This window comes from Elephas maximus, chromosome 9, assembly GCF_024166365.1.
Source record: "Elephas maximus indicus isolate mEleMax1 chromosome 9, mEleMax1 primary haplotype, whole genome shotgun sequence".
NCBI classification, from domain to species: Eukaryota; Metazoa; Chordata; class Mammalia; order Proboscidea; family Elephantidae; genus Elephas; species Elephas maximus.
In genome coordinates this window covers 103,499,148-103,520,447 of record NC_064827.1, presented here as the reverse complement: position 1 = coordinate 103,520,447, position 21,300 = coordinate 103,499,148, and the positions used below count along the sequence as shown (strand labels likewise).

Below are 21,300 nucleotides of genomic sequence, written 5' to 3'. Positions count from 1 at the left end.
CGCCCTCCCTTGCCCCAGACCAGCTCAAGGCCCTGCAGAGGGATTATGGCAAGCAGCAGCAGGATGTTCTCCAGTTTCAGAAGAACCAGACCAACCTGGAGAGGAAGTTCTCCTATGACCTGTAAGTGCAACTGAGAATCAAGTACGCGCTCCACGGGAGGCCAGCGTGTTCGAAGCTGAGGGCTCTGGCAGAGTCCACTCACCTTCTGGTTAGAGAGCGCGAGCTGTCTGGTGCATACAGGGCCCTGTGAGAAAGGTGTCTTCCCCTGAAGGATTCATGGCCTTTAGAAATAATGGGTCTTATTTAAGTGCCAGCAGTGCCCCAGGGAACCATGGAAAAACGTAAGCCAGCGGGCTCATAATACAAAATAAGTAAGAACGGTGCAAACACACACACGTGCACGCACACACAGCAGTTCTCCTTAATAGGAAGTGACTTATCAGTGTACCTTAAAGCTGTTGGAAATTAAAGCGCAGGTGTACTGGTTACGGCAGTACAGTAAATACCTGGATTATGAAGTCTGATTTGTGGACAACTCATATTTGCCCTTTAATGCTATGTAAATTTGCCTCCACTTTGAAATGACTGAACCAGCCCCTACTCACAACAAATCCTTCATCACAATCACCTTCGCTCACTGCACGTGCAGCTTTTCAATCCCTGAAAGGGCTTCGAGCCTTTTCTTGCACTAAAGTAAGGCTAGGTAAGAACCCTATGCGCTTGCTGACTTACCTACAAATTCAGCTTAAAGGCACGCTTAGAAATGGATCTCGTTAGTAACACAGGGACTGCCTGTAATCTAAAACCTTTAAAAATCTGTCCTCAGGGGGCTCGATCATACCCACAGACTAAAAGACATTTTGCCAAAGTAGCATCTTGGCAAAGTAGCAACACAATTTATTGCTGGGTGCTGGCACCATGGGCATTTTATTTTCCAAGACGTGTCAGGTTGTTTTTCCAATTTTTTTCGATTGGAAAAGAATACTTTTATAATGAAAACAAAACTTTTGAAAAGTCAGCTAAACCCATTAGTAAGATAGTTTAAACCAATTTAAAATGAAGGTAGAGATGAAGTTGTAGCCTCTGCAGTCTGTATTTTTGCTTTTTTTTCTCATAAAAATGACGTAACTAAAGAATGGGATGTTTGGCTTCGTAGAGAGCCAGCTGCTTGTGAACCCAGTTCTCGCACGACCGCTCCTTTCCCTCTGATTTAATCTTACTCCAGTCCTTGTCTAAGTACACATGTGTTTTGTACATAATTACAGATGGTCATAAAACTGTTTGAATCTTTTTTTATTACTAGTCTTATATATAAAACAATTCCATTGTGTTCCAAAATGTTTTATCATTAAAAATGGCTGCTTAAAAGTTCATCATGTGTAGGTACCAGATTTTAATTAACCAGGTCTTACTCCTTGGATATTTAGGTTGCTTCTAAGTTTTGGTTCTTATAACTTGTCTGACCCCAATATAAACCCAAAACCCATTGCTGTCCAGTCAATTCTGACTCTTGGCAACCCTGTAAGACAGAGGAGAACTGCCCCGCAGGGTTTCGAAGGAGCAGCTGGTGGAATCAAACTGCCGACCTTTTGGTTAGCAGCCGAGCTCTGCACCACCAGGGCTCCCTGACCCCAATGGCATCACGTATATAACTTTACAAATTATCATTTTGGATTATTTCCCAGTAGAAAAAATTCAACTGTAGGTTTAGTGTACAGATAGGTATGAATTGCCAGGCTGCTTTCTGAAAGGATTTTACCCTTCTGTACTATCACCAGGAAACCCTGGTGGTACTGTGGTTAAGCACTTTGGCTGATAACCAAAAGGTCAGCAGTTCAGTCCACTTGGTGCTCCTTGGAAACTCTATGGGACGGTTCTACTCTGCCCTATATGGTCACTATGAGTCTGAACGGACTCAACAGCAACGGGTTTGGGTTTTTTTTTGGTACTATCACCAATTGGTGGTGCAGTGGTTAAAGAGCTCGGTTATGAATCGAAAGGTCAGCAGTTTGAACTCACCAGCCACTCCTCAGGAGAAAGCTGTGGCAGTCAGCTTCCGTGAAGATTTACAGCCTTGGAAATCCTATGGGGCAGTTCTCCTCTGTCCTATAGGGCCGCCCTGAGTTGAATTCAACTCGATGGCAGTGGGTTTGGGTGCTATCACCAGCGACGCAGGAGAGTAACAGTTTCCCACACCAGTGGCCCTTGTAGCAATTCCATGTGTTCTTCCAGAAGATTGTCTTCTCACCCTGATGTCTTCCTAGTCCCTTCACAGCCAAACACAGCTAAAAACATGAAGCCCCAATTATATAAATGTGCAAAGGATGTAAACAGTCAATACTGAGGAAATGTGATTAGAAAGTAAGCATGCAGAAACAGCCAGGCCAGTGGTTCTCATGGGGGATGACTTTGTCCCCCAGGGGACATTTGGCAAAGTCTGGAGACATTTTTTGGTTGTCACAACTGTGGGAGAGGGTGCTAGTGGCATCTAGTGGGTAGAGGCCAGGGATGCTGCTAAACATCCTACAATGCACAGGACAGCCCCCATCACGAAGAAGTGTCTGATCCAGAGTGTCAGTTGTGCGCTTAGCTAGGCGAATAAATGTATTCAGACAAAAATGAAGCACCCCAGGCTTATTAGTCATATTTAAAAGACACTTTAAGGCAAATATTTCTCCTCCATTGGCTGAACTACAAAAAGCTATTAATGGCCTCACTTAAGTGTGGCTCCAGGTCAGCTGAGCCCAGTGCCACGGAAGGAAGCAGGCTGCCCTCCCCTGGGTCGGGCACGCACGCGGGGCACATTCCTTTCCCTCCTAGCAGGTTGGTAGCTAGATCAAAAACTCTGGCTGACTGCATTTGTCTTATTAGTTGTGTCCGAGGCCCTGTACCTGCTATAAGAGGTGCTGTTCACGGAGTGTCGGAAGCTGGAAAGAGCTAGTTGATCTTGCTTCCTGTGGCTTATAGACCATTTTGAGTATCTGATAAAGGGTACGTATACCTTGTTAGCAGATTAATATATGGATATATTAATAAGGAGCCCTAGAGGTGCAATGGTTAAGATTTATGGCTGCTAACCAAAAGGTAGGCGGTTCGAATCTACCAGCCACTCCTTGGAAACCCTATGGGGTAGTTCTACTCTGTTCTGTAGGGTCACTATGAGTTGGGATTGACTTGATAGCAACAGATCTTTTTGGTTTTTGGTTATATTAATGAAGTTGTACATTGAATTTGTGGGCGCTCATAGGCCCCCTGGGGCATACCTTCACACTCTCAGTTAAAACACCCAGTCTAGTGAAATCCTTTCATAGAAGGCAGTGCTGCCCAAGTTACTGCTCCTTCCTGAAAATCAGAGTCAGCAAACAGCTGGGACGCATGTCCTCACTTCCTGCCCCTTCACCTGTGGCAGACCTCAGTAAGTGATCACTGTGTTCCACCCAAACGCGGCCTTCCTGTCTTTCTCCTCAGAGCACTTGGAGTTGGCACATGAGGCGAATCTCACTGTCATTTCTATGCTAGAATTTACAGAAGCTGTACTGGAATGTAACGGTAACACTGACAGTAGGTGTGTTGATGATTGGGGTCACCTGCCCAGATGGAGTCTTGTATTCAGCACATTCCGGTAATAATATTCTGACCATCGGTTATAGCATTGGGATAATCACTGGTGGCTGAGTCCTGTATGTCCCTACAGTTTAGCTCCACTTACTGCCTGGACAGAGGCCCTGGGTGGGGCAGAGTTAACGTGCTTGGCTGCTAATCAAAAGGTTGGTGGTTTGAGTCCACCCAGAGGGACTGCAGAAGAAAGGCCTGGTAGTCTACTTCTGAAAAATCAGCCATTGAAGATCCTATGGAGCACAGTTTTACCCTGACACACATAGGGTTGCCATCAGTCAGAATCGACTCTGTGGCAACTGATTTTTTATGTTTTTATTGCCTGGACACTTACTGTGTATTTATAAGAAAAAAACGGACCCTAGGCCTGTGGGAAGTAGGAATTTGACCTGTGTACTGAGGCTGCTCTCTGTATTGCTGTCAGGTAGGAACGTGGAAGCTAAGCTTCATTTGCAAGGTGGAGAGGGAAAGGCTTTTTGCTCTTAATTTTAGCAGGGGCTGGGAGCAGGTGAAAACAGCATTGACCACTAGACCTTATTTATCTCGTGTAGGTTTAAAGGGTTAGGAATGGCCGTGTACCTGCTCATTTGTTAACCTCATTTTTGTGATGTCGTTTGATAACAGGAGCCCTGGTGGTGCAGTGGTTAAACCGCCAAAAGGTAGGCGGTTTGAAACCACTAGTGGCTCCGCGGGAGAAAGATGTGGCAATCTGCTTCTGTAGAGATTTACAGCCTTGGAAACCCTATGGGGTCTCGATGAGTTGGAATCGACTCAATGGCAGTAGGTTTGGAGTTTGGGTTATTTGATAACGCTGAATCGAACACATTTAGTTCTTGCAGTTTTCACGTCATTCACTTTGTTTGCTGTGTTTAAGCGACTGTGCTGGAGTCAACTAACTATGACTTGTATGTTGTGAGAATTGATTTAAATAAAATTTTCAACAGGCCCTTGATCTGTAAGCCGCCAGAGGTCAGGAACTCTGTCTTTTGTTCTTTTTCAAGCACCTGACACCGTCTGTGTAGGGCATATGCTGTGACCCAGGAAATCCCTTGAGCCGAAAGGTGTACTATGAGCATTGGGGATTGAGTGTCATGCCCACACTTGGCTCCAGCGTGCCTGCGACTCAGGAACGGCGGGCCGTGTGGTAGAGAGCGCATGGTGGAGGCAGAAAACTACAAGCCTGGTTCCCAGCTGCCTTATCAGCTTCTCCCTGTGTGACCCTGGTGCAGGTCTGACAGTAGCTTCCTTATTTGCAGAAGGAGAGAGTATGATTAGAAATTCTCATAATTACTTTATAGCTCTTGTGGGTGTTGGGATACCCTTAAAACAAATTTCTGGCAGAAAGCTGAACCAATGTCCCAGAGTATCTTAGCTAACTGGCAACTGAGCTGAATTAGACTGTAGTTTAAAAAGTTATTTTTCCTGACCTATAATAAAGTTCACCTGTTTTAGAACAACATGACACGTTTTTAGTAAGCGTGGCGTAGTGGTTAAGTGCTACAGCTGCGAACCAAAGGGTCGGCAGTTCAAATCCACCAGGCGCTCCTTGGAAACTCTATGGGGCAGTTCTACTCTGTCCTATAAGGTCGCTATGAGTCGGAATCGACTCGATGGCACTGGGTTCTGGGTTGGTTAACTATGGTTTTCCATTGCTGTTGAGCCGGTTCCGGCTCACAGGAACCTGATAGGACACAGTAGAACTGCCCCCATAGGGTTTCCAAGGAGTGGCTGGTGGATTCAAACTGTCAACCTTTTGGTTAGCAGCTGAGCTCTTAACCACTGGGCCACCAGGGCTCCAGAGCACACGTAGCCTCCTTAAGTGCCCTGTTCAGATCAGCGGCGCCTGACGCGGGAAAACGATGATCCCGTCTCTCACTGACGTGCGTTTTGCTGTCACAACAGGAACTGCTCTGTATACACTCTGTAAATGCTTGTCCTTTCTTTTGCTTTCTGTCACCGAAGGAACCAGTGCATCAGTCAGATGAAGGAGGTGAAAGAGCAGTGTGAAGAGCAGATAGACGAAATCATCAAAAGGGGGAACGAAGCCATAGCTTCCAGAGACCTGAATAAAAAAAGAGAGCAAAGTCAGCAGGTAATTCTTGAGTTTTTCTGCCAAGGCTTCCCAGAAGGTACTCCTGCCCTCTCACTGGGCGTTTTGTTCCTTTTGTCTGCTGTCTGATGTGCTCTAATCTCTCCTCTCCCTTGCAGGTTTGGTTCCCTGCAATGCCCTGACTCTGGCTGGACATGCTGGCTCCAGACCAGTGTCAGTGGTCAGGGCTTTGTGGCAATTGCTTCCTTTAAACCTCACAGCTACCTTGCGAGTTACTGTTATTTTCCTGTCTTGAGAACACTAAGGCCCATGATCAGTCAGTCCCTGGAGAAGGACATGTTTGGTAAAGTAGAGGGTCAGTGATAAAATAGGAAGGCCCTCAACGAGATGGATTGACACAATGGCTGGAACAACGGGCTCAAGTGTTAACGATTGTGAGGATGGCGCAGGACCGTGCAGTGTTTTGTTCTGTTGTACACAGAGTTGCTGAGTCGGAATCTACTCAGCAGCACCTAACAGCAACAATAAGGCCCGTGGAGATGGCTAAGGACCTTGCCCAAGGTTGCGCACCTGGTCAGTGGTGGAGCAGACTATAAGCCGACGTCTGTCAGACTCCACGTCACGTGTTGGCAACCTATACCCAGTGTAAAGCGGAGCCCATGAAACTGCTGACAGAGCCTTCTGAGAGTTTTTTTTTTTTTAAATATAGCACCTTTATTGAGACATAATCCACATACCATGCAATTCACCCATACAAAGTTTACAATTCAGTAGTTTTTAGTATATTTGCAAAGTTGTGCAGTCATCATCACAGTTAATTTTAAAGCATTTTCATCACTCCAAAAAGAAGCCCTGTACCCATTAGCAGCCTTTCCCCAGCCCTAAAACCCATTGCCGTGGAGTCGGTCCCTATAGGGTTGCTGTAGGTCTCCGGCCCTAGGCAACCACTAATCTGCCTTCTCTCTATGGATTTGCCTACTCTAGACATTTCATATAAAAGGAATCAGAGAGTACGTGGTCTTTGGTGACGGGTTTCTTTCACCTAGCATAATGTTTTTAAGGTTCATCCGCATTGTCGCATGTGTCAGTATTTTATTCCTTTTTATGGCCGAATAATGTTCCACTTGTGGATATACTACATTTTGTTCATCCAAATGTTATGGGTGTTTCGGTTATTTCCACCTGTTGGTTATTATGAGTAGTGCTGTTACAAACGTTTGTGTACATGTTTTTGTGTGAATGTATATTTTTGGTTCTCTTAGGGTATATATATATCAGATATGTGATTTCTCCCATTCTGTGGGCTGTCTTTTCACTTTCTTGATGGTGTTCATTGAAGCACAAACGTTTTTAATTTTGATGAAGTTCAGTTTTATCTATTTTTTTCTTTAGTGACTTCTTCTTTTGGTATCATATCTCAGAAAGTTTAGCCTAATCCAAGGCCACAAAGATTTATTCCCATGCATTCTTCTGAGATTTTTATATAAAGTTTTAGTCCTACATTTATATCTGTGATCCATTTTGAGTTAATTTTTGTATATGGTGTGAGGTAGGAGGTCTAGCTATGCTCTTCTACTTGTAGATATCATTTGTCTTGGCACCATTTGTTGTAGACTTTCCATCATTGACTTGTCTTGGCAGCTTTGTCAAAAATCAACTGACCATAAGTGTGAGGGTTCATTTCTGAACTCTCAGTTCTGTTCAGTTAATCTATTTTTCTATCCTCAGACCAGTACCACAGTCTTGATTGCTGCAACTGTGTAATAAGTTTTGAAATCAGCAAGTGTGAGTCTTCCAACATACTTCTTTGTAAAGATGATTTTGGCTAATCTGCGTCTCTTGAATATTCATATGCATTTTAGGATCAACTTGTCTATTTCTTCGAAGGAGCCATCTGGGAATATGACAAGGGATTATTTTGAGTCTATAGATGAATTAGGATTGCCATCTTAAAAGTATTAAGTCTTCCAGTCTATGAATATGGGATGTCTTTCCATTTATTTAGATCTTCTTTAATGTCTTTGAACAGTATCTTGTACTTCTTTTGTTCCATTTAGTCCTAAATATTTTATTATTTTTTAATGCTATTGTAAGTGTTTTCTTAACTTCATTTTTGGATTGTTTATTTCTAGTGTAAGTACAATTGATTTTTCATATAGATCTTATATCCTACAACTTTGCCAATACTTATTAGTTCTAATATTTTTTTTGTGGATTCTGTAGGATTTTTTATACACAGTATCATGTCATTTGCAAATAGAAGTAGTTTTACTTCTTCCTTTTTAATCTGGATGCCGTTGTTTTTCTTGCCTCATTTCCCTGGCTAGAACCTCCCGCACAGTGTTGAATAGAAGCGGTGAGAGCAGACATCCATCCTGTCTCTTTTTGAATAGAAGGCAAAAGCACTCGGTCCTTTCACCTTTAAGTTTGATGTTACCAGTGTTTTTTTTGAAGATGCCCTTTATCAGGTTGAGGAAGTTCCCTTCTCTTCCTAATTTGTTTTAAAGGTCTTTTTTTAAAAAAAAAAGAAGAGGTGTTGGATTTTGTCAAGTGTTTTTCTCTATTGAGATGAATGAGCATGTGTTTTCTGTTCTTTAGCCAATTTTTGTGATACATTACATTGACTTTTGGGTGCTAAACTAACCTTGCATCCCCGGACAAATCCCATTTGGTTGTGGTGTACAATCCTTTTATATGTTGCTGGATTTATTTTGCTAGTATGTTGAGGACTTCAGTGTCTATAGCTTAACTTTCTTCTGATGTTTTTGTCTGATTCTGGCATTAGGGTAATACTGGGCTCGTTTTGGGGGGGCTCTCAGAAGTGAGGAAATGTTCCCTCTTATTTTTTTTGAAAAAGTTTGTAAAAATTTAGTATTAATTCTTCTTTAAATGTTTGATGGAATTCACTAATGAAGCCATCTGGGCCTGTGCTTTTCTTTGTGAGAAGTTTTTAATTAAATCTCTTATTATAGGTCTACTCAGACTTTCTATTTCTTCTTGAATCTCTTCTGGTAGTGTGTGTCTTTCCAGGAGTTTATCCATATCTTCTATCTAACTTGTTGGCTTACAGTTGTTCATAGTATTCCCTTATACCATATTTTTATGCAAATAACATGCACCTTCTATGTTTATCTGACGACCGTGCCCTCCCCTGTGAGGTATTTTTGTAAGTGTGCTATGCCGATTTTTTTTAGAGCAACATGTAAGCAGCATTGACATAGTGGCGCTTATGAAAATAGCTCATGGAGGAGAGTGCAGCTGGCAAGCAAACGTAGAAGGCGCATGTTATTTGCATAAAAACATAGGTGGTAGTCCTTTTTATTTGTGTGAAGTTGGTAGCTATGTCCCCTTTTATTTTTATTAGAGTGTTCTTTTTTTTTTTTTGGTTAATCTACTTAAAAGTTTGTCAATTTTGTCCATCTTTTCAAAGAACTTAGTTTCCTTGATTTTCTCTATTGGCTTCCTGTTTTCTATTTCATTGAATTGTTTTCTAATCCTTATTGCTTCCTTCTGCTTGCTGTAGTATGTTAAGGTGGAAGGTTAGGTTTTTAAAATTTCCCCCTAAGCGCTGCTTAAGTGGCCTCTTAAAAGTTGGTATGCTGTGTTTTTGTTCTCATTCATCTCACAGTATTTCCTGAATATGCCTTGTGATTTATTCTTTCTCTCATTAGTTACTTAGGAATGTGTTATTTAATTGGCACATATTTGTGAATTTCTCGATTTTCGTTCTTTTACTGATATATAATTTCATTCCATTATGGCTAAAGACCATAGTTTGTATGACTTCAATCTTTAAATTTATTGAGTATTGTTTTATGGCCTAACAGCCTGGGGAACAGTCCATGTACACTTGAAAAGAATGTATTTTGCTCTGGTTGGGTCCTGTCTGTTAGGTCTAGTTGGTCTGTGCTGTTGTTTAAGTCATCTCTTCTCTTGTTGATCTCTGCCTCACTGTTCTATTCATAATTGAAATTACCTTCAGAGTGACCATGACTCAATCTCAAGTTTTTTGATATAAGTTCTGTCTATGCCACGTGACAGGGTGTGACAGGGACAGATGACAGCATTTCTCAGGGTTTCAGTGTTCTTATTTGTCAGATGCATGTGGTGATCTGTTGCATTTCTGGGGTTGTTGGTTTATGGTCACAGAGCCCCTGGCTGACCGTTTTGTGCTCCTGTTTCAGCTCCACTCTCTCAGTGAGCCTCAGGCCAGGGTGCAGCAAGCAGGCTTGCCACAGGCAGAGGTGCCACAAAAGAAAGGAAACGTACTCAGCAACGCTCAGCCCAGTTCTGAAACAGCTTTGGATTTGAAGAGACAAGTTAAAAAGGGTAAGTTGAGGCCAGGCAGTTACACTCGTAAGCCCTCTCCGGAGCCCCACTTAAAGAAAAACAAAGCAGTAGCTCATGGCTTCGACTCTGCATAAATATGCAGGGACTGAGTGTGCTGTCTGAGGCCGACAGCAAGCTCAGTGATGGGGCTGGTAGGTGGCAGGTGTCTCTGGGCACCTGGAATTGGGGCCACAGGGCTTTCCTTGTCTTATTGATGTCTCCTTGTAAACTAAGCACCTTTTTCTTTGTGAAGCAGGGTCTGGGCTCTAGGCTGTACCTTTATTTGGGACATTGGTGGGTTTGTGGGTAGCCGCCATTTGGGAACGGTGGGGGTTGCTGTGTCCCTGGAGGCCGGCTGCAAGTACTTGTCTCAGATAAACTGAGCAGCAGGCACACCCTCCTCCACTTGGTCCATCACTGTAATTGGGATTTTTTTTCTAAATCGCTTTTCTCTTGCTCATGGTTTGGAAGCTGAGCCTCGGGAACAGAGGCCTGAGCTGAGAAAAATCTACCCAACTGCACCCCACTCCATCTGCAGTCCTTGGGAGGGCCCTGGTGATCAAGCAGCACACGTTTGTTTTTAATTTGAATTAAATGCCTGTACGATGACAACTCACTGTGTTCTGTGTGCAGAGGAAGCCAATGAGATTCAGGTCGTCCAAGAGGAAGACGCTCGGAGGCCGAACCTGAGGCTGCCGCAGGAGCCAGGCCCAGTGCAGGCTGCCGAAGACAACAAGCTGGTAGAGGAAAGAGGTGTCGGGGAAGCCAGAGAACTTGGCCAAGCCCCGCAGATGCCAGCTGCTCTGTTGGGGAGCCAGGAAAAGATGGAGCCTGACGACCCTGAGCGGGACCAGCTTGTCATCCGTGATGTCCAAGAAGAGGAGCACGGTGCTGATGGGCAAGGTGGGTGGAGGGCCCTGGCTGCCTGCCGACCACTTTGCCAGCACGAGGCCTCTTGGCTTCCTTCCTGCCACAGCAGGATCCCCATGAGTTCTGCCCAACAGCAGCTCACAGTTTGGCGGTTTTGTTTGTTATCCGCTTTCAAGTTGGAGGCAGGAAGGAGGAGTGGTGCGCACTCTGGCACTTTGAGGTTCAGAAATGTTATTAACAGGAAGTCGAGGGGACTTTTAGGTGGGAGACCTTGAGATGCCTGCTTAGCACTGAGGAAACGTGCCTCCTGGCAGGCAGGCCGCGTGCGTATGCCGTCCTTGTCCTCTCTTTCTTATGCAGTGTCAGGTACAGCATGGATATTCACTGAAGGCCTGGTGACTGAATGGATTAATGGGTGGTTAGGTGGATGGAGTTTAATGTGTATTTGAGAATGGAGGAAAAGTGACACAGGAATCTGCCTTTCTGGATTGACTTTTTAAATATAAGTTGAGAGTGACAGAATATTCTGGGATGTATTTTGGTTCCTTGAAGATTTGGAAACTTTCAATCCCAGCCGAGTCAGGAGCAGTAGGAGACGATGCCTGCGCTCTAGAGTGGAACAAGGTGCAGAGGTTGGGGACTGTGTTTATTTGTGTGTGCTGATTCCATCTAAATCTAATTTTCATGAATGCCCTCTTTCTGAGGAACATGTCCTCACGAGTTCCCAGTTAAAGAGCTGCATTTTGTCAGCCTCCCCGCCTGGCCCCGGCTGTCCACACTGCCCCGCATCGACGTGTACCATGGTGGGAGGTAGGGAAAGAAAACCTGGCATGGCTCATCCAGGGGTGCTGCTGGTTCCGGCCGCTCAGCAGCTGGTTGCAGAGGTGCACAGGCCTGTGTGATACCCTCGCACTACATGCCTTCATCATAGGCTGATTGCAGAATAAACCTACAGGGCACACAGGCCTGGCTCTGGGTCCACCTCCACCATTGCAGAGAAATACAATCAGAGCTGACTTTTCCAGGCACGCTTTTTTGAAAAAAATTTTCTTCACCTACCTGTATACGGATTTAAAATATTTAAGTTAAATCCTTTAAATATGTCTCGAGTACATTTTAGTCTGATCATCTTTTCGGGTTGCTATTCCCTCCAAGGAGGACTGTAGTCATAAATGATCTAATTCTGTATGACGGACAGTTTTTATCCTTGGTTCACAATAGTGACTACTTCCTTCTCTTGGAGCGATGAGTCCTTTTGAGATGCTGTTGATAACTAGAAACCTGTTGTTTCCTAAAACAGTAGTACCTTCCTTTGAGTTTGTCTCTTAAACTGGGATTTGGGTTTAGTCAGTTAGTTTGCCCACTGCAATCTGGAACATGGCCTTCTGTTTAGGGCTGTTTACCACAGAGTAGAGTTGAAGTGGTGCCTACGTAACATAGAGGGCACTGGGAGCAAGCATTCAAGCCCCTACCATTTCCTGGAAGGAAGGAGGAAGATATGCCTGTTAGATGATAAGCCCCCAGTGCTGGGCACTGATGCTCCCTGGCATCAACAGAGAAGTGCTGTAGCTTATTATGTTTTACATGTCACGTCGGTTTTACAGGGAAAAACCAGCAAAAGCTGGGAGGAGATGATGACTACAACATGGACGAAAATGAGGCAGAATCCGAAAGAGACAAGCAGGCAGCCCTTGTGGGGAATGACAAAAGCCTGAACGGTAAAAACTGTGATGGGGGTCACCTCTCATGTGCTTCTCTGTGTCCTTCGTGTCCCTTTTCTGGTTCTTTACTTTTGGACTGACCATACGATGAATGTCAACAATAACGTAATTGATCATTTGAAGGAGACATTCTTTTCCTCAGAAGCCGCTGAAAGTAGGGGTGGTAGAGGGAGGCGAAGGCCCAGCACAATAAAGACATTTCAGAATGTCTGTACTCATTGGGGTCAAGCCCTAAGGTTATTGGCTACAGGATTGTTTTTCAGTAACATTTAGGAACTTCCCAACAAAATGGCTAGGTGACCCACTTGATGATTGTACGTTACTGTCTTAGTCATCTAGTGCTGCTATAACAGAAATACAACAAGTGGATGGCTTCAACAAACAAGTTTATTCTCTCACAGTCTAGTAGGCTAGAAGTCCCAATTCAGGGCATCAGCTCCAGGGGAAGGCTCTCTCTCTTTGTCTACTCTGAAGGAAGGTCCTTGTCATCAATCTTCCCCTGGACTAGGAGCTTCTCAGCATAGAGACCCCAGGTCCAAAGAATGCACTGTTCTTCTGGCCCTACTTTCTTGGTGATATGAGGTCCCCCTGTCTCTCTGCTTGCTTCTCTTTTATATCTCAAAAGAAATTGACTTAAGACACAACACAATCTTGTTGATTGAGTCCTGCCTCATTAACATATTTGCCTCTAATCCTGCCTCATTAACATCATAGAGGCAGGATTTACAACACACAGGAAAATCACATCAGATGACAAAGTGGTAGACAACCAGGCAAGACTGGGGATCATGGCCTAACCAAGTTGACACGTTTTGGGGGGATGCAGTTCAATCCACAATTATCAAAAAAGAAGTTCCAGTCCTTGCAGCTTTTTATAGCTGCACTTTGTATTACTTTGAATCAGAGAATCGTCCAGACCTGTGTCTTTTAAAATGAATCACATTCTGGATGTGTCCATTTCCTTGTGGTTGGATTCAGGTTGAACACTGTATAGCTGACGTGTGCTCCTCTGGCATCACACCAGGAGGCATATACTGGCAGGCTGCCCCACAGCTGGCGATGCCAAGTCTGATCCCAGGTCTCTGTTGCAAAGGCACATTTTCCCTTTGTAACTGTTAAGTAACCTGTGAGGGTGATGCTCTGAGAGCATGGCCCTGCCACTCATTTAGGAGCCTTGCTGAAACCTCTCATTACCTTGGGGGTTCTAAGTGGTGACTTTTCTAGTTCTGTCATCCCTGACATTTATTAGCTGGAATTACTAAGGAGCCCTGCCTCCCCCGATGCACACACATTAAATTCATCCTTCTATTGGATTCTTGGTGTTTTCTCTCTGTTTTTAAGACTTGTTTTTATATGCTAGGGAGATTAACTTTTATCTGTGATAGAAGTTGTAGATACTTTGTGCCAGTTTGTCTTTGTTTTGCTTATGGTGTTTTTTTGCCATGTAAAATTTCAAAAAATTTTGTCTCTTTCATTGCTTCTGGATATTGAGTCATGGTTAGAAAGGTTTTCTCCACATCTAGCATTTAAAGTATTTAAAGGAATTCATCTTGTTTTGGAATGCTTTCATATTTTTTTTTAGTCTCTGTAAACATAGCTTCAGAAAACCACACAAAACAGTGAGTTCTTAGAAGGTGAATACCTTATAGCTGCCTCCTCAGTGAAGAAATAGAACTTGGCCAGCCACTCCTGAGACCCTTCTTCGTCCCGTGTCCCAGTGGCAGCACCCTCCCTCCCCCTCAGTAATAGGCTCCATCCTGACCCTTTATAGCAGCCATTTCCTCGTGCTTCCTTTACAGGTTTGTTACCCACGAGGGCATCCCTGGACACTATAGTTTAGTCTTGACGATTAAATTTGATGCCTTCAGTCTCTCTTAATCTCCAAGTTTCCCCTCCATTCCTTTCTTTTCTTTACATCAGTTAAGGAACCCAAGCTGTTTGACCTATAGAGTTTCCCACAGCCTGGATGTTGCTGATTCATGTTGGAGTTTAGCATGTTCCCTGGTGGCTCAGTGGTTAAGAGGTATGGCGAGCTATGGCCATGAACCAAAATGTCGGCAGTTTGAATCCACCAGCTGCTCCTTGAAAACCCTATGGGGCAGTTCTACTCTGTCCTGCGGGGTCGCTATGAATCGGAATTGACTCGACAGCAACGTGTCTGTTTTAGTTTTTATATCCTGCAAATCAGCATTTGGATCTAGAGGCTTGATCAGACTTAGGTTCAGGCTCAAGCCCCTGGTAAGACTCTAGGTAGTGGTGCTTTTTCTTCAGAGGCACATAATGGCTGTCTGGTGTCTTTCTTTTTGTGATGTTACCAGCAGTTGATGCTCAGTGCCTTTTTCTGTTGGAAGTCCCTGAGTGGTGCAGATGGTTAAGCGCTTGACTACTACTAGCCAAAAGGTTGGTGGTTCGAACCCACCCAGCAGCACCTTGGAAGACAGGCCTGCTGATCTGCTCCTGAAAGATCAGAGCTTTGAAAGGCCTATGGAGCGGTTCTACTCTGCACACAAGGGGTTACCATGAGTCAGAAGCGACAATAGCAACCAGTAACAGCATCCAAGTTCTGTCATTTCTGTTTGTTCACTGGAATACTTTCCCTCATCTGTGTTTGTTTACCCAGTGGTACTGTCCTAGAGGAAAGGCAGTTTCCATGCTTGATTCTGTTTACCAGTGTTCATCATAATGAATTCTTTTCCTGTCAGCCTAAAGAAGGCAGCCTTTTAAAATGACTAGTTAAAAATACTGTAAACTCATGGATTTAAACACATTTGATGGGTATCATTCAATTTTATTTATTATCCTTTTTGCAGCTTGAATTGCCCCACTTCTTTGGCCAGTGGAGGCTCCCCCACTTTTACCTGGACCTTCAGGTTCCTTTGTCTCTCTTGTCCTTGTCCTGCCCAGTCTCCGCTCCCCACTCAGCAGTCTTCCTCTCTGGCTCTCCCTGGAGAGGAGCTCTGCAGATCAGTGTCAGGAGTCCACAGGGCTGGGACTTCGCCTGCTCTGCCAGTCTGCCATGGACACCCTGTGACGGGCTGCCACAGGAGCCTCCCGCCGTCAGTGGCCACCCTCACACTGGGCCAGCATGCTTTCTGGTGTGTCCCCGGTGGCTCTCAGCTGCACTGATGCTCTTTTACTTGCCTGTTTTCTTTACACGCAGATGGTGCTCTCGTGTGTTGTGACTGAATGATTCCTGCAGGGATTCCAGGTCATCTGGTTTTCTTGTAAATGTCCGTGGCTTTTTGAGTTTTTTATCTAGTTGCTTTAGGTAGGGATTCTGAGAGATTAACAAACTGCCACCATTGCTCCAGAATCCTCCCCTGCTTTCATATTTGATGTTTAGATGAGTCACTGGCTTCATCTGAAGTTTATGTGGGTGTACGGCCTGAAGTGTAAGTCCAATCTTAGCTTCTTCTAAAGGGCTGTCCAGCTGGCCCAGCATCATCTCAAAGCCAGTGATCTGAGATGCCACCTTTAACAAATAGTAAATTAGACCCCTGTGTACTTGGGTCTGTTCTTGGATTTTCTGTCACTTCACATCATACCACACTGTTCCAACAACTTTCTTTAATTAATCTGGCCAAGCCAGATCCCTCTCAGAAATTCCAGTCAACATCTCTTTGAAAAATGTTCCTTCCTTTTAGAACTCATGATTAGACATTAGATCTTCTTATCCTGTCTTTAATTTCTGCTTCTCTGGGCTGCATTCAGGATAATGGAGGTGTTTTAGCTTTGTTTTTTGGCACATTGTTGGCCACATATGGTCTTTTTTCTAATATCTTGAATTCCAAGTTACAATGTTGTTGGGGTGAGGTACAGCCCTCTTTATGGTGAGTTGTAGAAACTTCTGCCACGTGGGACCTGCCTGGGCTGGTTTCTCCAACTGTTTGATATGAGAATGTGTGTATGTATGTTTTTTTTCTTTTCCTTTTTAGCTTTTAATGCTGAAGATAAACAAAGAAACGCCATAAATTTACTCGATGAGCACGAAAAGAGGAATCGCACTCTCTGAATCAGAGTGGAATCACATACGTCACATCAGAATTGAGGAGATGGCCGTAAAATAATTCACGTAGAATTGAACACGCCAAACCGAAAAGTACTCAGTAAAACATACATCTAAAGATGATTATTGTGGAGTTTTAGTGTGTACCTTATGTGGGAAAAATGGGGTTGTCTTTTAGACACTCTTGGGGGGGTACTTTTGAAGTGCCTATGTTAGAATGTCAAAATTTGTTAAGTTTTTGGTGAATAGGCACTTCACAAAAAGATCAACACCAAAAAACAGAACACAAGTTCTGCTTCGAGTATGGCGACAGTGGTGCTTGTTTATTCTGGAACAGAACTTTCTTTAAAAACAAAGGGCTGAGGGAAGAGTCTGTCTTCTGACGTTATGGAGAGAGCCACCACGCTTAGAGGACACCCCTTCCTCAGCCCCCTCTGGAGTCTTCTCTCCTCCACAGGCGGTGCTGAGGGACTCGGCCCTTACTTCTGGTCTCACTGAGAGGACTGCTCTCTCCTCTCGTGCATTCACTTCTGACCGTCAGTGGCCTAGAGCACTGACTATTAACAAAAAACGTCATCTAGCAACAGTTTTAACCAGTCTAAACCCCAAGCTATTTTGTGTGAGAATTTCTAAAAAGACTACTTGTATGATAGCCCTTGTCATCCTTAATGTACAAAATGCTTTTAAGTGACTTGTGATTTGAACATCTGTGGTAGGTACCTGCTTTGCTTAGTGTATGTGGGTAAAGCAAAATCTTCGGTAATAAATACACCTTACCAAAAACATGAGTAGACTGGACTTCCGACCCAGCAGGGCCTAGCGTGGAGGGTGCCGGCAGCCTGCGGCGGAGCCCAGTGGGGGAGGCACAGTCCTGTGAGGGCTGGTTTGTTGTAGATAAATCTGTGCCTACTTTATTATGAGAGTAGACGAAAAGAAAGTTAACTGCTATTGAAGGATATTTACAGTGTTACAAGTTGGGAGTTTAGAAAGGCAAGAGAAATGTAGTACGTTTTTGTCAGTTTTCACATTTAGCTGTGGCAAAATGACTATCACAAAACTGATTTAAAAAATCAAAGGTTAACGTTAATTTTGAAAATGGACTTGAGTGACTTATGATAATCCACATTGGTAGCAGTGACAACAGGTTTGACTTCAGTTGGTTCCCTGCAAATGGCAGGCAGTCACGTTCCTGTCTCGCTTTCAATGAGGATCTCTGAAGGGTGAGTGGTGGTGCCTATTAGGATACATTTAGATTCACAGAATTTGAGCTGCAGGGGCCTCAGGGGTCATTTGGTATAAGGCCCTCTTTTTCAGGACAGGACAGTAAGGCCCAGAGAGGTTATATAACTTACAGGGGCCAGACAGTGGGGGAGCTCGGCGCCCGGACTCACATCCAGGTGTGCTGATATACTACATTCATACCAAGATTTCAAACTTGAACGTTGTTCACATAGGAATGTAGGATATCCTTTTTCCCCCAATGAGAAAAGGCAGCTGAAGGGTGTAAAAGTAGCTTTATAAGATTTTTATCTTTTTCCAACCTCCGTTTATGTCTTAGGGTTGATATAAATCCTCTCTTGCGTTCTCAAATAATGAAACTGCTTTTCATCTCTTGTTTAATTAATGTGCAGAGTTGCTGAGAAATAAAATACTCCTTGATTTTAAAACTTTTCACAGATAATTCCCTTCATCCCTTAGGGATCTCTAAAGAATCTGCTTTTAAATTGTGGATTAAATGTAGCAGTCCACCTTAAACCATTTGTGGAATGAGATGGGATGCCAATATAAGTAAAAAATAATCATGATGACTTCTTCGTGTACAGAGGCACCTGAGGCCATCCATTCAGGAGGATGTGTACCTGGACTTCCTTCTCCAGGCAGTCACTCCACTGGTTCCCTTGTGATCCTCAGACATGAATTCTGAGGTAACAAGAGGTGTAATGGCTGTTTAAAAAAACAAACCAGTGAAACAAGCATCAAACAGCTATCAAACCCATGACCTTGGTCGTTTGGGTTCATCCAAAATTAAATCAGCAACTATTCTTTATTAAAATTAAAACCTATGTTCAATAAGTGTAAGCATCTATTTAACTTACACCTTTGTACTCTCAAATGGTGTGGAGACAGGAGTGATGGGATTATTTATTTTTTACCCCTGCAAATAGGACTGTACATGGAGACTGTCTAAGCAAACCAGGATTAGATTTCACAAGTAGTCTAACTCTGTTTATGTGTGATGGAATTAAAAAAATAAACCATTACCTGTGAAGTAAGTCAGTGTGCTATATTAAATAACCAGAAGGCTAACCAGTATTACTCGTAACTGGTTGTCCATTCACAGGAGAACGCTGGAAGAGAACTGGGAATGAAGGGTCATTTAAGGTCCAGTGGCTCTGTCTACTCCTCCCATGGTTTGGCCTAAAAGATTAATTTTTAATTATATATAATGATAGTCTGAGGCACTGAACGACTTTAAATACTTGCCTTTGAAATGAATTTTAGAAAAGATATTTAATAAAGATGGTTCCATTAACTGTGGGTTAAATTTTTTTCACATGATTTTAGATTTTGAAAATGTTTTAGTGTCAAAGTTGGGGAAATGGTTTATCTTAATTACGTATTTAAATATTTGTATGTTTATGTGCTATTTCTCAGCTCAGAGGGCAAGACTTTCTGAAGTGTACTATACCACTGTCCTTTCACACGTTTTAAAAACTGAAAAAATTCTGGTTATATGTACATTGAAGGATTACTTGAAGTAACTGTCTTTCCATGGGCTTTTTAAAAAAAAATAATTCAGAAAGTTGGATTTTATGCATTCATGATTAACTTTAAAATCTTGCTAATTAAAAAAAGAAAGTAAAATGCTTCTATCCTTGTTGGTGCATCTCTGGTCAAGTAAATGACATAGTCTCACCTTTAAGTTAGAAAAATATGTAAACTTCATACAATGAACTTTTTGTAAACTGAGGCGCTAACCAGTTGAAACAAATGGTCTTTATCCTTATGCCTTAGTATATACCCTCTAAACCAGAGTGGAAACCCTGGTGGCATAGTGGTTAAGTGCTACAGATGCTAACCAAAAGGTCGGCAGTTTGAATTCACTAGGCGCCCCTTGGAAACTCTGAGGCAGTTTACTCTGTCCTGCAGTGTTGCTGTGAGTCGGAATCGACTCGATAGCAACCGGTAAACCAGAGTAAAAACCTTGAGTTGAAGTAACATAAACTATACCTTGCTTATACTACTATATATCCCACAAAGATTCCAATCCCGTGATGGGTGCTTGGCAAATATTTCCTGGGTGCTAAGTCCAAATAAATGATTGTGATTGATCAGAGATATGGTCCTAGACAGCCAAATTAATTTTCCACATAACTGAAGTTTTGCCTTTTTTAGCCCCCTTTTAAACCTTAAACAGACCAAATAAATACCTCAAACGAAAGTACATATGATTCTGGAACATACACTGCTCATTTTTTTGCTCTTCAGTTGACAGAGGATTAATAGTATACTCACTGCTCTTAGGAAGACCCACTCCTAAAAGGTAGCCTCGGTGTGTCTGTAACCGAGCCAGAACTGTTGGCTCAGTAACGTTCATCCATACCAGGGGACCCAATCAGATACAGGGGTTACAATGAAATGACAGGTGGCTGCTTTAAAACATTTCCAGAAAGAAGTTTCAATATCATGTTTGCAAGAAAGGTGTCAGATCAGACTTCAGACAGTTGGAACTCAGAGCCTTTCTTACCGTGTTGTTGTTAGCTGCCGCTGAGTCGACTCCAACGCAGGGTGACATCATGTGCAACAGAATGAAGCCCTGCCTGGTCTGTGCCTGCCATCTTCGTGGTCATCGGTATGTTTCAGTCCACTGTTGTAGCTATGGTGTCAGTCTGTCTCTCTGAGGTTTTCCCTCCTTTTCACTGACCCTCTCTACCAAACATGAAGTCCTTTTCTAGCAATTGGTCTTTGCTGATGATGTGGACCAAAGTAAGTCAGCCAAAGTACTGCCATTCTCATGTCTAAAAAGCATTCATTCTGTGTTTGTATTTCTTCTGAGACTATTTGTTCTTCCCGGCATTCACAGTATATTCAGTATTCTTTGCCAACACCACAGTCTGAATTCATCAGTTCCTCTTCCGTCTTCCTTTTTCACTATCCCCTTTTGCATACATATGAGAGGTGACTGAAAAGACCACCTTAGTCATCAAAGTTATGTCTTTGCTTTTTAAAAGTTTAAAGAGGTCTTTTGCAGCAGATGTGCCCAGTGTGATACATTGTTTGATTTCTTGACTGCTACTTTTTACTACAGACCAAACATATGTAACTGTTCCTATGAGTTGGAATCCATTCGACCAAAATGGGCTTAGTCTCAGGCTAAGCCACAAAAGCCAATTTAAGGCCCAGAGCAGCTCACACTACCCATAAGTACTGCATACTACGGGGGACAAAAGGTAAGGCCCCCGGAGCTGTGGACAGCTGCCATGGCAGCATGAGAGAACACCAGAGCAGACGGGGAGAGGACTGGGCAGAGGGAGGGTGAGGCCTCTGGCTGTGGGCCTTAGAGGAACAGGTGGCTCTTGGACAGGTTTTCAAAGCCAGAGCATATTCACAGGGACAGACCCCTCGTTTGAAGATGTTTCATGGGTTAAAATGAATGTGAAGAAGTAAACAAAAAAGGAACATGTCATGTTTAAACCTAGACCTTAAA

General features: G+C 43.4%; 1 protein-coding gene across 3 annotated transcripts in view; it reads left to right on the top strand.

Annotated features, from left to right (window-relative positions):
* The window catches only part of GOLM1 (golgi membrane protein 1), an 88,703-nt gene extending 67,516 nt beyond the window's left edge, over positions 1 to 21,187 (top strand). For all 3 annotated transcript variants that reach the window (XM_049895927.1, XM_049895929.1, XM_049895928.1), the window contains exons 5-10: positions 19 to 121; positions 5,579 to 5,708; positions 9,851 to 9,995; positions 10,629 to 10,898; positions 12,470 to 12,583; positions 16,522 to 21,187. In XM_049895927.1, coding sequence (XP_049751884.1) covers positions 19 to 121; positions 5,579 to 5,708; positions 9,851 to 9,995; positions 10,629 to 10,898; positions 12,470 to 12,583; positions 16,522 to 16,598 — 839 coding nt within the window. In that variant the 3' untranslated portion in view covers positions 16,599 to 21,187. The remainder of the gene's footprint in view (positions 1 to 18; positions 122 to 5,578; positions 5,709 to 9,850; positions 9,996 to 10,628; positions 10,899 to 12,469; positions 12,584 to 16,521) is intronic.
* The last annotated feature ends 113 nt before the right edge of the window (positions 21,188 to 21,300 follow it).